General features: G+C 44.4%; 2 protein-coding genes across 2 annotated transcripts; both read right to left on the reverse strand.

Moving 5' to 3' along the window:
- Positions 1-140: 140 nt before the first annotated feature.
- LOC123761186 (uncharacterized) lies at positions 141-833 on the reverse strand. Its single transcript, XM_045747129.2, has one exon. The coding sequence runs from the start codon at positions 831-833 to the stop codon at positions 141-143; it is 693 nt and encodes a 230-aa protein (XP_045603085.1).
- Positions 834-848: 15 nt separating this feature from the next.
- LOC138373062 (uncharacterized) lies at positions 849-1,187 on the reverse strand. The gene has a single exon (XM_069339087.1). It carries the CDS (start codon positions 1,185-1,187, stop codon positions 849-851), a length of 339 nt encoding a protein of 112 aa, XP_069195188.1.
- Between the last annotated feature and the right edge of the window lie 11,348 nt (positions 1,188-12,535).

Genomic DNA, 12,535 nt, shown 5'->3' on the forward strand with positions numbered 1-12,535 from the left:
TAAGATTAAGAAATCTCTAAATCTACAGCAAATTCAATGATTTGTGTCTCAATGACTTCTACTGGTTAAGTAACTTGATCATTGAATCATTCTGAAGATTCAAGAAATATTTTTAACATCAGGAGATGATTATCGGCAACTTAAGCAGAATCAAAGTATTGTTTGAGTTTCAGCTTGCATTGTTGAGCAGCCATTCTAGATGGACGTGTACTCAGGTGGACAGATTTACTGTTTTCTGAAACTTGGGGTGAATTTGCCTCTGAAAAACATTCATGTTTTGCTAGTTCTAGTGGTACTAATTTTTCTAGAGTTTTTAGGGTGGTCATGCCTTGACACTGAACCCTAACTATTCTTAATACACCTTGGTGATCAGGATGTACATCAACAGTTTTGCCAATAGGCCAATCTAGCCTGAGTCCATCACTATCAACTAAGACTAGATCACCTGGTTTTAATTGAACTTCATTATATGGGCTTGCAGCTCCATAATGATACTCTCTCAGAGCAGTTAGATATTCACGAGTCCACACTTCATTCCACCTGCCTATCACTCTCGAAAGATGTTTGTAACTTTCCACTAAGTCACTTCTTCCAACACATGAAGGCCCTTCCAGATCCTCATCCTCTAGAGATATCAGAGGGCTCAGAAGGCTACCATGAATCAGATGAGAGAGACTCAGGGGATTTCTCTGGGAGAAGTCATCTGAAAGATAGGTTAATAGTCTGTTGTTGACTTGTGCTTCTATTTCTGTGACAAAGGTTTGCAACTCGGTAAGGTTAATCTTCTGTCGATGTGAAACCTTCCTTAAGCATTTCTTCACCATGCCTACCATGCGCTCGTAAAATCCTCACTGCCACGGTGCTCGTGGAGGTATAAATTTCCAGTGGCACTGTCTTTGCTTTAAGACTGCATGTACCTCTGGATGCTTCCATATTTCCCTTAAGCAAGCTTCTTCTGTCACAAAGTTAAATACATTATCAGAGATCATCAGTTCGGGACAAGATCGACGTGCTGCAGACCTACGAAAGGCTCGTAGGAAGGCTTCTGCGCTCACGTCAGAAGTTACTTCTAAGTGTATGCCTCGTGTGGTTGCACACGTGAAGAAGCCTGTATAGGCTTTCACCCGAATTTTATCGGGTGAAATTCTTAAGGAAGTGGTGGAGGTCCTGGGTACACACTCGAGCATTATACCTCCTGCAGATCACACAAGATTTATTAAGGGACTAGACAGTTTGACGACTCTGAGGAAGCCTAAATTTTTGTCGTAAATCAGAGTGTCTAATACTCAACCGTACAATGTTCTATGTTCGTGGTGATGTAAAACTATAATTTTAGTTATGATGTGGTGACGAGACAAAAGCATTGGATTCTTTGCTTCTAAGTCAATTTCCGCATGAAACAGACATCCTCCACACCATAAGATGTTGTAATTGTCAGAATCAAACCAAATACCCAGAGACTTGGTTAATTTGTCTGGAAGATGTTCATATTTTCTTCCATAAGTCTCCATTTGAGCTTGTTTGACCCAGTATTTGAGGGGACTTGGAAACTGATATTAAATTCCTATCTTATTAAAGAAATCAAATACAACTTGAGTAACTACTAGTAATTTTCATAAGCTAGAATAATGGTTAGGATTAATAGATCGATCGAGGGGGTTTTGGATCCTCAATGGGGACAGTGATATTGGTCACAATGACTTGTGGCTTCTGTTTGGGCCACTAACCACTGAAAATTGGGGTCCTGTAAACCACATTTCGGTTTTAACTAGTTGTTTCAAGGTTAATCCTCTTGATAAGTAATCAGCTGGATTGTCCTTGGTCGGGACATGTCTCAATTTATAGTCACCTGCTAGTTCTCGTATTTCCCTAACTCTGTTACTGACGTAGGGAGCTTTGTTGTTATTGTTGCTTTTTACCCATTGTAAGATTGCCTCATTGTCTGACCACACTACTATCTCACCAAAGTGAATATTACCGAATGTCTTAATCAAGCAATGAGCCAGACTTACACCTACGAATAAAGCAGTTAACTCCATTTGGGGAAAGGACCATTTATTAATTGGGGCCACTCTTGCCTTAGAAGTGAGTAAAAATGATTGTTGAGTGTTTAATAAATAGGCTACTGCGCCATATGCTTTGCATGAGGCATCGCAAAACGCTTGCAAATTTGTGTGTAAATTCTGTCCTAAAGCATTACGAGGAAATTTCAGAAAACTAAGTTATTGAAATCCGTAGATAATTGCTGCCATTTATCTTGCAGATCATTAGGTAACGGATTGCCCCAACCCATATTAGTCTGCCAGCACTCTTGTATGAGGAGTTTACCCTTAATTAAAATAGATCTAAGTAAGCCTAATGGATCAAATAGTTTACTGACATACGAGAGTAACTTTTTCATGGTTAAGGGAGAATTATTAGTTTCCACAGACTTAATATTTAATTCATCAGTGGAAGTATAACATTCCATGCCAGGAACTTTCAATTTATGTGGTACTTGATACTCGGGAAATTCATCCTCGATTATTTGATTCAGTTATTGATTATTAGAGGCCCATAACTGGAAAGGCTTATTGGCTCCCAGTAACTTGCTGTTAGCCTCATGATAAATTTCCACTAATTTGGTTTCATCATTGGTAGTTCCTGGAAGTTATCGACATATAGGTTGTTACTAATTTCAGTCTTGAATGGACTATCAGATTTCTTCAAATTGGTTTCCAAGGTGTCTTGGAGTAAAAATGGTGAAGATGTAACTCCGAATAGGAATGAAGCGAATCTATATATGATGATTTCACTATTAGGATCACAAGGATCCTTTATCCAGAAAAAATTAGTAAATTCACGGGCTTCCTCTTGCAAACCTGCCCTCAAAAAGGCTGAGTTGTTGAGTTAGACTCGGCCCAGTTTGTAGGCAATCATTAAGGGACACACTATCTACCATTACTTTGGCGCTACAGTTAAACACAATTCTAATTGGTGTCGTAACTGAATCTTACAAAATAGCGTGGTGAGGCAAATAATGCCCTAGTTTGTTATTATCTTGTTCAACAACTTCTATAAATTTGTTTGCATGTTGTCGCTGTATCAACTCGTTATACAATCGTAGTTTGTCAGGTTGTTTGTGTAACCTAACTATCTGTGATTTAATTGTGTGAATGCCATGAAATAATTTAAATTGCTGTGGATGATTCAGCTTCAATGGCAATTTAACCCAGTATTGGTTATCTTGATAGATCACTGAGTTGAGACACAGTTGGCATGGATGTTCAGGGACAATACCTAAGGTGTCTAAATCCCATAATTTACACAAAGGGGGATCAGAATCATTCTCAGCCATGAGAATGTAGTGGTTGTAGTGCTAAGAGAATGCTAAGTTGTAGTGGTGACTGTTTCAAGCCTAGTCACTCCAATATGATTGAATTATTTTGTTGGTTAATTGTGGGTGTAGATTTGTTCTGGCATAACACCGGTACTGTAAGTAATTTTCCTCCAGCAGACAGCAACAAATTCATTCCACGTTGCTTAGTGCATCTAGTAATAAACCTGTAAAAATAATCTGCCCCTACAAGAATACCGACATCGGTGAGGTGGCCAGAATTTATCTTATATTCAGCCAACTTCATGATGCTGTTTTAGAAGCTTGGTTGTATGCCCAAGACCTGATACATATAGGTCAGATGGGATCTTGTCAACGATGATGGCTTGTATTGGGTTAGTATAGCCTCCTAGGCGTACCAAAACTCTTACAGCTTTGTAATCATGAGGTCCGGAATTGGTCAAGAATCCTGAAATATTCAGTTTCATTTGACTAAAAGTTTTCAGCTTTAACTGATCAGCCAGTTGTTGAGTAATAAAGGTCTTTTGAGAACCTTGGTCAAAAAAAACCTCGAGTGGTGATCCTAGACTTCTTGTTAGTTAGTCTCAGTTGAGCTGTAGGTAACGTGGTAGTATTACCTGATTCTGTAGCAAGTACATTCAACTCCTGATGTACCTTGCAATATTGTACAGTGGTGGAATTACTTGAATCTACATGAGGATTTGATAACCTTTGGTGGGTGTCTCCACACAGTGTAGACTGATGTTGACCTTTATGGCATTTGTTGCACACATGTAGGACAACAGTACATTTGTTGGGGTCATGAGATCCCATGCATTTATTGCATCTGTGCACTTCTTTGAGACGTTTGATTCTCATACTGCGAGTTAAGTAATTATGAAATTTATGAGCGTTGTGTTCTTGACAGAACAAACATTTCTCCATTGTAGAAGGAGTTTTAGAAGTTACACTCACTACTGGTTGTGAGGGATTCACTGTACAAGTACCCACGTTATTGGTTTTCCACTTGAGAGATGATTTAGTTATGTTTGGTTTTGCTGTAGTAGTCACAATACCTTGGGTTTTACGATGAGTATTAGTAGAATGGGTTGAAATACTTTTCCCATCTTGACTGGCTCTTTGTCATTCGACTATGGAGCGTAAACTTTCTGTGATTTGTGTCATAGTCAGAGAGGTGTTATTGTACGAAGTACACAGTTTATCCAGTGTTTCACCTGATAACTTGCGCTTTACAAACTACTCGTGTCATCCATTCAGCAGTCTGAAGGTTGACTGTAAGACTTAAGGCCTTGAATAAGGATTCTAGTTCTAACCTAAAGGTTTGAAGAGAATCAGTAGAATTATTGGTAGCTTGTAGATCCAGCAATTTTTGGACTAAAATAGTAATATTCCTTTCGTTGTTGTCATAGTTGCTTTTAAGCAATTGAACAGATAGGTAGTAGCCATTCACTGGTCAGGTTTAAGTTTGAGATTACCTTCAAGGCTTCATCTCGTAGTTGACCTTGTAAATAGGTGAACTTTGAAGTTTTAGGAATATTAGTTTGAGTCTACTGTTTATTCTACAAGTCTGAGTCTACAAATTTATTCCAGAAATTGTCCCAACTTTAATTCTCACTTCCAAAGAATGTGGGTAGACTAATCCGGGGTAATTTGACTTCAGTTTGTTGAAGATTTGTAGAAGTTGTGACTATTTTGTTCCAGTAATCAACTTGGCAAAGTGTTGCACTTTAACTTGTACATCATCTTCGTACTGGGCTAAATCTCGCACTATATCATCTAATTCTGTTCCGTCAATTGGTGTCTTGTTAAGTTCAGACAAATATAAATTCATATGTTCTTTAATTTGCTCAAACTTGTCTTTGGCAACTTGAAGATGCTTTCTAGCTCTACACAGTCAATGGGTGACTGTTGAGACAGATCATGACATTTGTTGGACTGCCTGGTCAAGTGACCTTTCAGACCTGTAAGGGTCCTTTTCATTCGTCCAACTGTATCCATCTTCACATCAAATCAAATCAAATCAGATTTTTATTCAGGTAAAAGTACATACATAGAGGATTAGTTACAAACATAATGTTGGATTTAAATATAGAGCTAGTACATCCAATACCTAAAGCCACTAGTATGCATAGCGTTTCGGGCAAGGTGAGGTGGGGAAAAACACTTGGACTAAAACTTAATAGTAACTGAGCTTAAAGTATAAATTGCGTTGAAAAAAAAGATAAAAAAGGGGGGGGGGAACATGGTAGAAAATTGCCAATATACAAGTTGGTCAACATGTAGCAAACTAGGTTTGTTGTAGGAATTATCCAGAATGTTTTATGTACAAGGGAGAATGGGAAGCTGGACCCACGTGTATTGACCCGGGTCCTGACCCCAGGGAATTCGTGGTGAAAATAATTGACGCCTTTGTCCACAAGTTTCGTATAATGAATCATTCTATAGTATTCACTTATTTAGAGAAATTAGCCTTCATTCATTTTGTATTAAAATTGTATTGTATAATATTCATTGTTATAGAATCAGGAGTATTCTAATTATTAGGAGAATTGAGTTAAGTCACCATCAGTGACGTCACGAGCTACGACTAGGCCGTATAGCGGAGTGACCTGGCGGTCACAGGTCACCAGAGGTTTCCATGTCACTATTTCTCAAAGGTCAAATAGCCATTTCGTGATCGGGAATAGCTCTTCCTTAAGATGCTTGTGTAATTTAACTTCAGTTAAAATAAGTAAGTAAGTAATTATCAAAAGAAGGCACCAAACCGGGAAGGCTATGTAGCACCATCAAATGTGCAGAATAATCAGAGGGCGCTAAATATCACCAAGGATGCCAATACGAGAACAAAAACGCATAAGGCGAACGATATCAAAAGTATCCGAGTCACCAAGAATTCCATTGAGGGACAGGCGACCGCGAGGGGCGGTCAGAAAGCAAGACACACGCTCGTCCTGGAAGTCAGGACATTCAAGAAGGACATGCACGACCGTAAGAGAGACAATACAATTAGGACAATAAGGAGCAGGGCGGTGCTCCATCAAGTGACCATGGGTTAAGCGAGTATGGCCAATACGCAACCTCGCCAGAGCTGTTTCCCAACGCCGGTTACAGTGGCAGGAGGACGGCCACGAGGAAACACAACATTTAAGAGTACGAAGTTTGTTACCAGTAACAGACGACCAAGAAGCCTGCCAACGGGTAAGAATGGAGGAATGGATAACCGGGTAAAAGTCGGAATATAGAATACCTTTATGAGAGATGGGACAAGAGCGGACAGCTTCCTTGGCTGGCAGCATCCGCACGCTCATTTAAAGACATACCAATATGGCTGGGAACCCAACAAAACTCAACCGACTTAAATTTACTGTGGACAAGAAACGGCCAACGCTGGATCTCGACAACTACTGGATGAACCGGATTAAAGGACCCGAGAGCCATGAGGGCACTACGCGAGTCAACAACAACTACAAAACTACAAAGGAAGACTGACAACGAGAAAGCAGGAGACGAAGAGCATAGAGAATAGCATAAAGCTCCGCTGTAAAGATGCTAGTCTCCGGAGGTAAGCGACACATATAAGTGCGATCAGGAAAAACAACAGAGTAGCCAACACCATCCGCAGACTTAGACCCATCAGTGAAGACAGAAACGGAGCGGGAGTGAGAAGAAAAGTGCTCAAGGAAAAGGCGTTTTAGAACCGTAGGAGGGGTAAAAGCTTTAGTGATGCGGGTCAAGGATGTACAAAACTGCGGAAGGGGGACTCTCCACGGGAGCAGGGAGCAAAGAAGGAACAACATGAGGAGAAACATTTGAAACACGAACGGAAAGAGAATCCTGTAAGCGAGATAACTGGACAGAAAGAGGGAGGTGGTGAAGAGGAACAGGAACCGCAGGAGGGGTAAAAGTTAATGCACGACAGAATCGAGAGGAAGGATGTTGTAAGGATCGTGCAAGATAGCGAAGACAGTAGCGATCACGGCGGTCCTGGAGAGACAGGAATCCAGTGTCAACATACAAGCTAAGGACGGGAGTCGAACGAAAGGCACCAGAACTGAGGCGCAACCCAGCATGGTGCAAAGCATCAAGACGGTGAAGAGTAGAAGGAGAAGCAGACGAGTAAGCAGGGCAACCATAATCGAGCTTAGACAGGACGAGAGAGGAATGTAAAGCAAGGAGAGTGCGCCTATCCGCTCCCCAAGAAGTATGGGACAATACCCAAAGGAGGGCAAGGGCCTTAGAGCACTCAACACGGAGGTAAGAGATATGGGGAGACCAAGACAAACGAGTGTCAAGGAATAACCCCTAAAAGCTTCGCGGAATCTTTGTACTGAAGGAGATGACCATAAAGTGACGAAGAGGGACGAAGAACGACCCGTTTCCTAGTAAAAGACATGGCACAAGTCTTAGAAGTAGAGAACTTGAAGCCATGATCGATGGCCCAAGACGACACGGCATCAATCGCAATTTGAAGTCGGCGCTGAAGGAGATGCGAATCATCACCCTGACAGCAAAGGGTAAGATCATCGACATAGAGAGCGGAGAAGACACCTGAAGGAAGAGAGGAAAGAAGACCATTGAGGGCAACCAAAAAAAGAGTAGTGCTCAGAACACTACCCTGGGGCACACCTTCGTACTGCTGAAAAGAGGCAGAGAGAGCGGTACCAAGGCGCACCCGAAAGGAACGACGAGAGAGGAAGCTGCGGAAAAAGTGAGGGAGATGACCACGAAGGCCAAAAGAATGAAACTGGGACAGAATATAATATCGCCAAGTGGTGTCCTAAGCCTTTTCCAGCTCAAAAAGGACGGCAACAACAGAGGTCCTCGCAGCAAAAGCAGTACGAATATAGACCTCCAAGTTCACCAGGACATCTGTCATGCTGCAGCACTTGCGGAAACCAAATTGAGAAGGGAGGCAGGAGGTGATGGTATTCCAGGAACCACATCAGACGAACATTAACCATACGTTCAAAGAGTTTGCAGACACAACTTGTGAGGGAAATAGGGCGAAAGTCCTTAGGGGGAAGTTCCCAGAGACCCTGGTTTGCGAACAGGGAGGACAACGGCATCGAGCCAGTCCTCAGGGAACTGACGACGACTCCCAGATCCGATTATACAGACTCAGTAAATACTGAGACGTGCACGGAGGGAGATGGCGAAGCATCTCATAATGAATACCATCGGAGCCCGCCGCCGTAGAACCGCAGAGAGCCAGGGCAGAACGAAGTTCAGAGAGAGAGAAGGGATCGTTATAGGAAAGTCGAAGACGAGTGCAGAAATCTAAAGGACGAAACTCAAGGACAGGTTTACGAAGAAAGAAAGATTGGGGAAGATGAAGACCAGAGCTAACAGAAGAAAAGTGAGAACCCAGTTCGGTAGCGACCTGCAATGGGTCTGCCACAAAAGTACCACGGAGGTCAAAGACCGGGGAAACATCGGAAACGAACTTACCCGCAATCTTGTGGATACGCTTCCAGATCTGTGGCAGGGGAGTTTCGGACGTAATTCTGGAGACATAAGAAGTCCAACATTCACGTTTAGCCATACGGATGGCCCTACGGGCCACCGCACTCGCTTTCCGAAAGAAAAGAAAAGAATCGGTCGTCTGCCTACGGCGGTGCTTCTTCCAGGCTGCACGCTTACAGCGAACAGCCTGAGCACAGTCCGCATTCCACCAGGGAACGCACTTCCGTGGACCCCGAGAGGAAGAGCGAGGAATAGAGCGGAGGGCAGCGTCGAAGACAGTGTCATGAAAAAGGAGGAGAGTGCGAGGGAGAGGTCAGAGAGAGCAGCACTGAGGGTAAATAGGTTCCAGTCCACTTTAGCAAACTGCCACCTAGGAAAAGAGAGGGAAGGGCGAGACGAGAAAAAGGAAACAAGGATAGGGAAATGATCACTGCCATGGAGGTCATCAAGAACCTGCCACGTGAAATCTAAGTAAAGAGAAGAAGAGCAGAGAGAAAGATCAACACAGGAAAGGGTGCGAGTCCGAGAGTCCAAATGAGTGGGCTCACCAGAATTCAGAAGAGACAGGGAAGAAGAGAGGAGAAACGGCTCAAGAAGGTGACCCCGGGTATTCGTCAGAACATCACCCCAAAGAGAATGACGACAATTGAAGTCACCCAGCAGGAGCACAGGCTCCGGCAAGGAGTCCAAGAGGTGTTTCAAATCAGGAAGAGAAAGCGGAACACTCGGGGGGAGATAAATGGAACAAACTGTGTACCATTTCCCCACAAAGATACGAGCAGCAGAACAATGGAGAGGCGAAGGAAAAAGTAAAGGAACAAAGGGAACATCAGCGCGGATCAAGAGAGCAGAAGAATTAGGAGCCCCAGCAACGGCTGGGGGGGGGGGGGGAAGAGAAAGAAATAGCCACGAAAACGACCAGGACGAGCACCAAGCATCGGCTCCTGGAGACAGACACAAAGGGGCGAAAACCGCGAAATCAGAAGTTGGAGTTCGAGGAAATTGGCGTAATAACCTCGAACGTTCCATTGAAGAATAGACATCGACGAGAAGGGAAAGGACAACAACAGAGAACAATGAAGAAACAAAGGCGAAAGAGCAACACAGCACGTTAAAGAATATCAGGGTCGGGATCAGGGTCAGCAAAGTCAGGGTTAGGGGGCATGGGTAAACTGAGCAAAGACGAAGGGAAGGAAGCGGAAGAACAGACCAGAGGTTTGCGGGCGGGGTTCGAAGGAGGAGGAGGAGGAGGAGGAGGAGGAAGAGGAGGAGACAACGGAGAGGAGCAGTCAAGGGCAGCAGCAAGAAGAGGGGATGTAGAAAGAGGGGAGTACACCTCAGCAAGAGCAGCAACCGAAAGGGAAGCAGGGGCCAAAGAAACCTCCATAGCAGGAATAGGGGGCGCAAGCACAGAAATGGGAGGGGAAGGAGCAACAGAGCCAGAAGTAGGAGCTGAGGAAGAAAGCGAAGCCTTCTAACCTGCCGGGGAGGAGGAAGGAGAGGAGCCAGGCTTACGCTTCTGACTTAAAGAGACCGGTGTCCCAGCAACTACGTAACGGGCAACGGATTCCAGTGTCTCAACAGGAGAAGCACACACGACGGCCGTTAGGAGAGCGATGGACATCCGCCTGCACCGACAGGCGGCGGGGAGAGCCAATAGATGGAGGAAGAGGATATGAAGGAGGATCAGAGGGAGACGAGGAAGAAGACACAGGAGACATGACAGACCGGGTAGAAAGAAGGGGAACCCCAGACAGAGGACCAGGAGGGAGACCCTTCGGGACAGAACTCAAAGGAACAGAGGAGGGGGCAGTGGGCGTATCAGGGTCCAAGGCCCGGAAACGGTTGTGAGTCTGAGGAAGGGGGGAAGGACGAGGAGAGGAAGAGCGCAACACGTGAGCATAAGAGACGTTAGCATAAGGCTGGAGCCGGCGAACCTGGCGCCTCGCCTCAGGAAAAGATAAACGCTCCCGGTGCTTCAAGTTGAGGACGGCCGCCTCAAGCTTGTAATGAATACAGGCACGGGAGAAGGTAGGATGGGCCTCACCGCAGTTGAGGCAGCGAGCTTGGGGAGAAGTGCACTCCGACTAAGAGTGACCTTCATCCCCACATAAAGGGCAGAGAGAGACAGTCCCAGAGCAGTGGAGGGCACCATGCCCAAACCTCCAGCACTTGTTACAAAGCCGAGGAGAAGGAATATACTCCTGGACAGAGCACCTAGCACCAGCAAGAATGACAGAGGATGGAAGGGTCCTACCATCAAAGGTGATCTTCACAACACGAAGGGGTTGACCGCGACGACCACGAGGGGGACGAGTAAACGAGTCAGCCTGGAGGACAGAATGGCCTTGGGCATCAAGGATATGCCGAATATCATCGTGGCAATCCTGCAGATTCCGAACACCGGTTGCAACATGGGGCGGGAGGAGAATAGTGCCAACACTGTCATTCATCTGAACATTCTTGGAGACCCGAACAGGGATCTCGCCAACCTTACCTTGAGGTTACCTTGAGGTGCTTCCGGGGCTTAACGTCCCCGCGGCCCGGTCGTCGACCAGGCCTCCTGGTTGCCGGACTGATCAATCAGGCTGTTGGACGCGGCTGCTCGCAGCCTGACGTATGAGTCACAGCCTGGTTGATCAGGTATCTTTTGGAGGTGCTTATCCAGTTCTCTCTTGAACACTGTGAGGGGTCGGCCAGTTATGCCCCTTATGTGTAGTGGAAGCGTGTTGAACAGTCTCGGACCTCTGATGTTGATAGAGTTCTCTCTCAGAGTACCAGTTGCACCTCTGTTTTTCAACGGGGGTATTCTGCACATCCTGCCATGTCTTCTGGTCTCATGTGATGTTATTTCTGTGTGCAGGTTTTGGACCAGCTCCTCTAATATTTTCCACGTGTAAATTATTATGTACCTCTCCCGCCTGCGCTCAAGGGAGTACAGTTTTAGGCTCTTTAGTCGGTCCCAATAGTTTAGATGTTTTACTGAGTGGATTCTAGCAGTAAAGGATCTCTGCACGCTCTCCAGGTCAGCAATTTCTCCAGCTTTGAAAGGTGCTGTCATTGTGCAGCAGTACTCCACTCTAGAGAGCACAAGCGTTTTGAAAAGTATCATCATCGGTATAGCATCTCTAGTGTGAAAAGTTCTTGTTATCCAACCTGTCATTTTTCTTGCAGTTGTGATAGCTACTTTATTGTGTTCTTTAAAGGTAAGGTCTTCCGACATGAGTACACCCAGATCCTTTACATTGCCGTTTCGTTCTATGTTATGATTTGCCTGAGTTTTGTACGTGGTTTCCGTTTTTATATTTTCATTTTTTCCATAGCGCATGAGCTGGAACTTATCTTCGTTAAACACCATATTATTTTCTGTTGCCCATAGAAAGACCTGATCTACATCTGACTGGAGGTTTGCCGTGTCCTCTATGTTGCCTACTCTCATGAAGATCCTAGTGTCATCTGCAAAGGATGATACAGTGCTATAGGTTGTGTTCTTGTCTACGTCCGATATGAGGATGAGAAAAAGTACTGGAGTAAGCACAGTACCCTGGGGAACTGAGCTCTTCACGGTTGATGGGCTGGATTTTATTTTGTTGACTATTACAGATTGGGTTCTGTTGGTCAGGAAATTGTAGATCCATCTGCCTATTTTTCCGGTAATTCCTTTTGAACGCATTTTATGTGCAATAACACTATGGTCACATTTATCAAAAGCTTTTGCGAAATCTGTGTAAATTA

The sequence above is a fragment of the Procambarus clarkii genome, chromosome 41 (genome assembly GCF_040958095.1).
Source record: "Procambarus clarkii isolate CNS0578487 chromosome 41, FALCON_Pclarkii_2.0, whole genome shotgun sequence".
Classification (NCBI taxonomy): Eukaryota; Metazoa; Arthropoda; class Malacostraca; order Decapoda; family Cambaridae; genus Procambarus; species Procambarus clarkii.

Coding starts and splice junctions, on each gene's coding strand:
- LOC123761186 (XM_045747129.2), bottom strand. CDS start 833: ATGGTAGGCATGGTGAAGAAATGCTTAAGGAAGGTTTCACATCGACAG.
- LOC138373062 (XM_069339087.1), bottom strand. CDS start 1,187: ATGCTCGAGTGTGTACCCAGGACCTCCACCACTTCCTTAAGAATTTCA.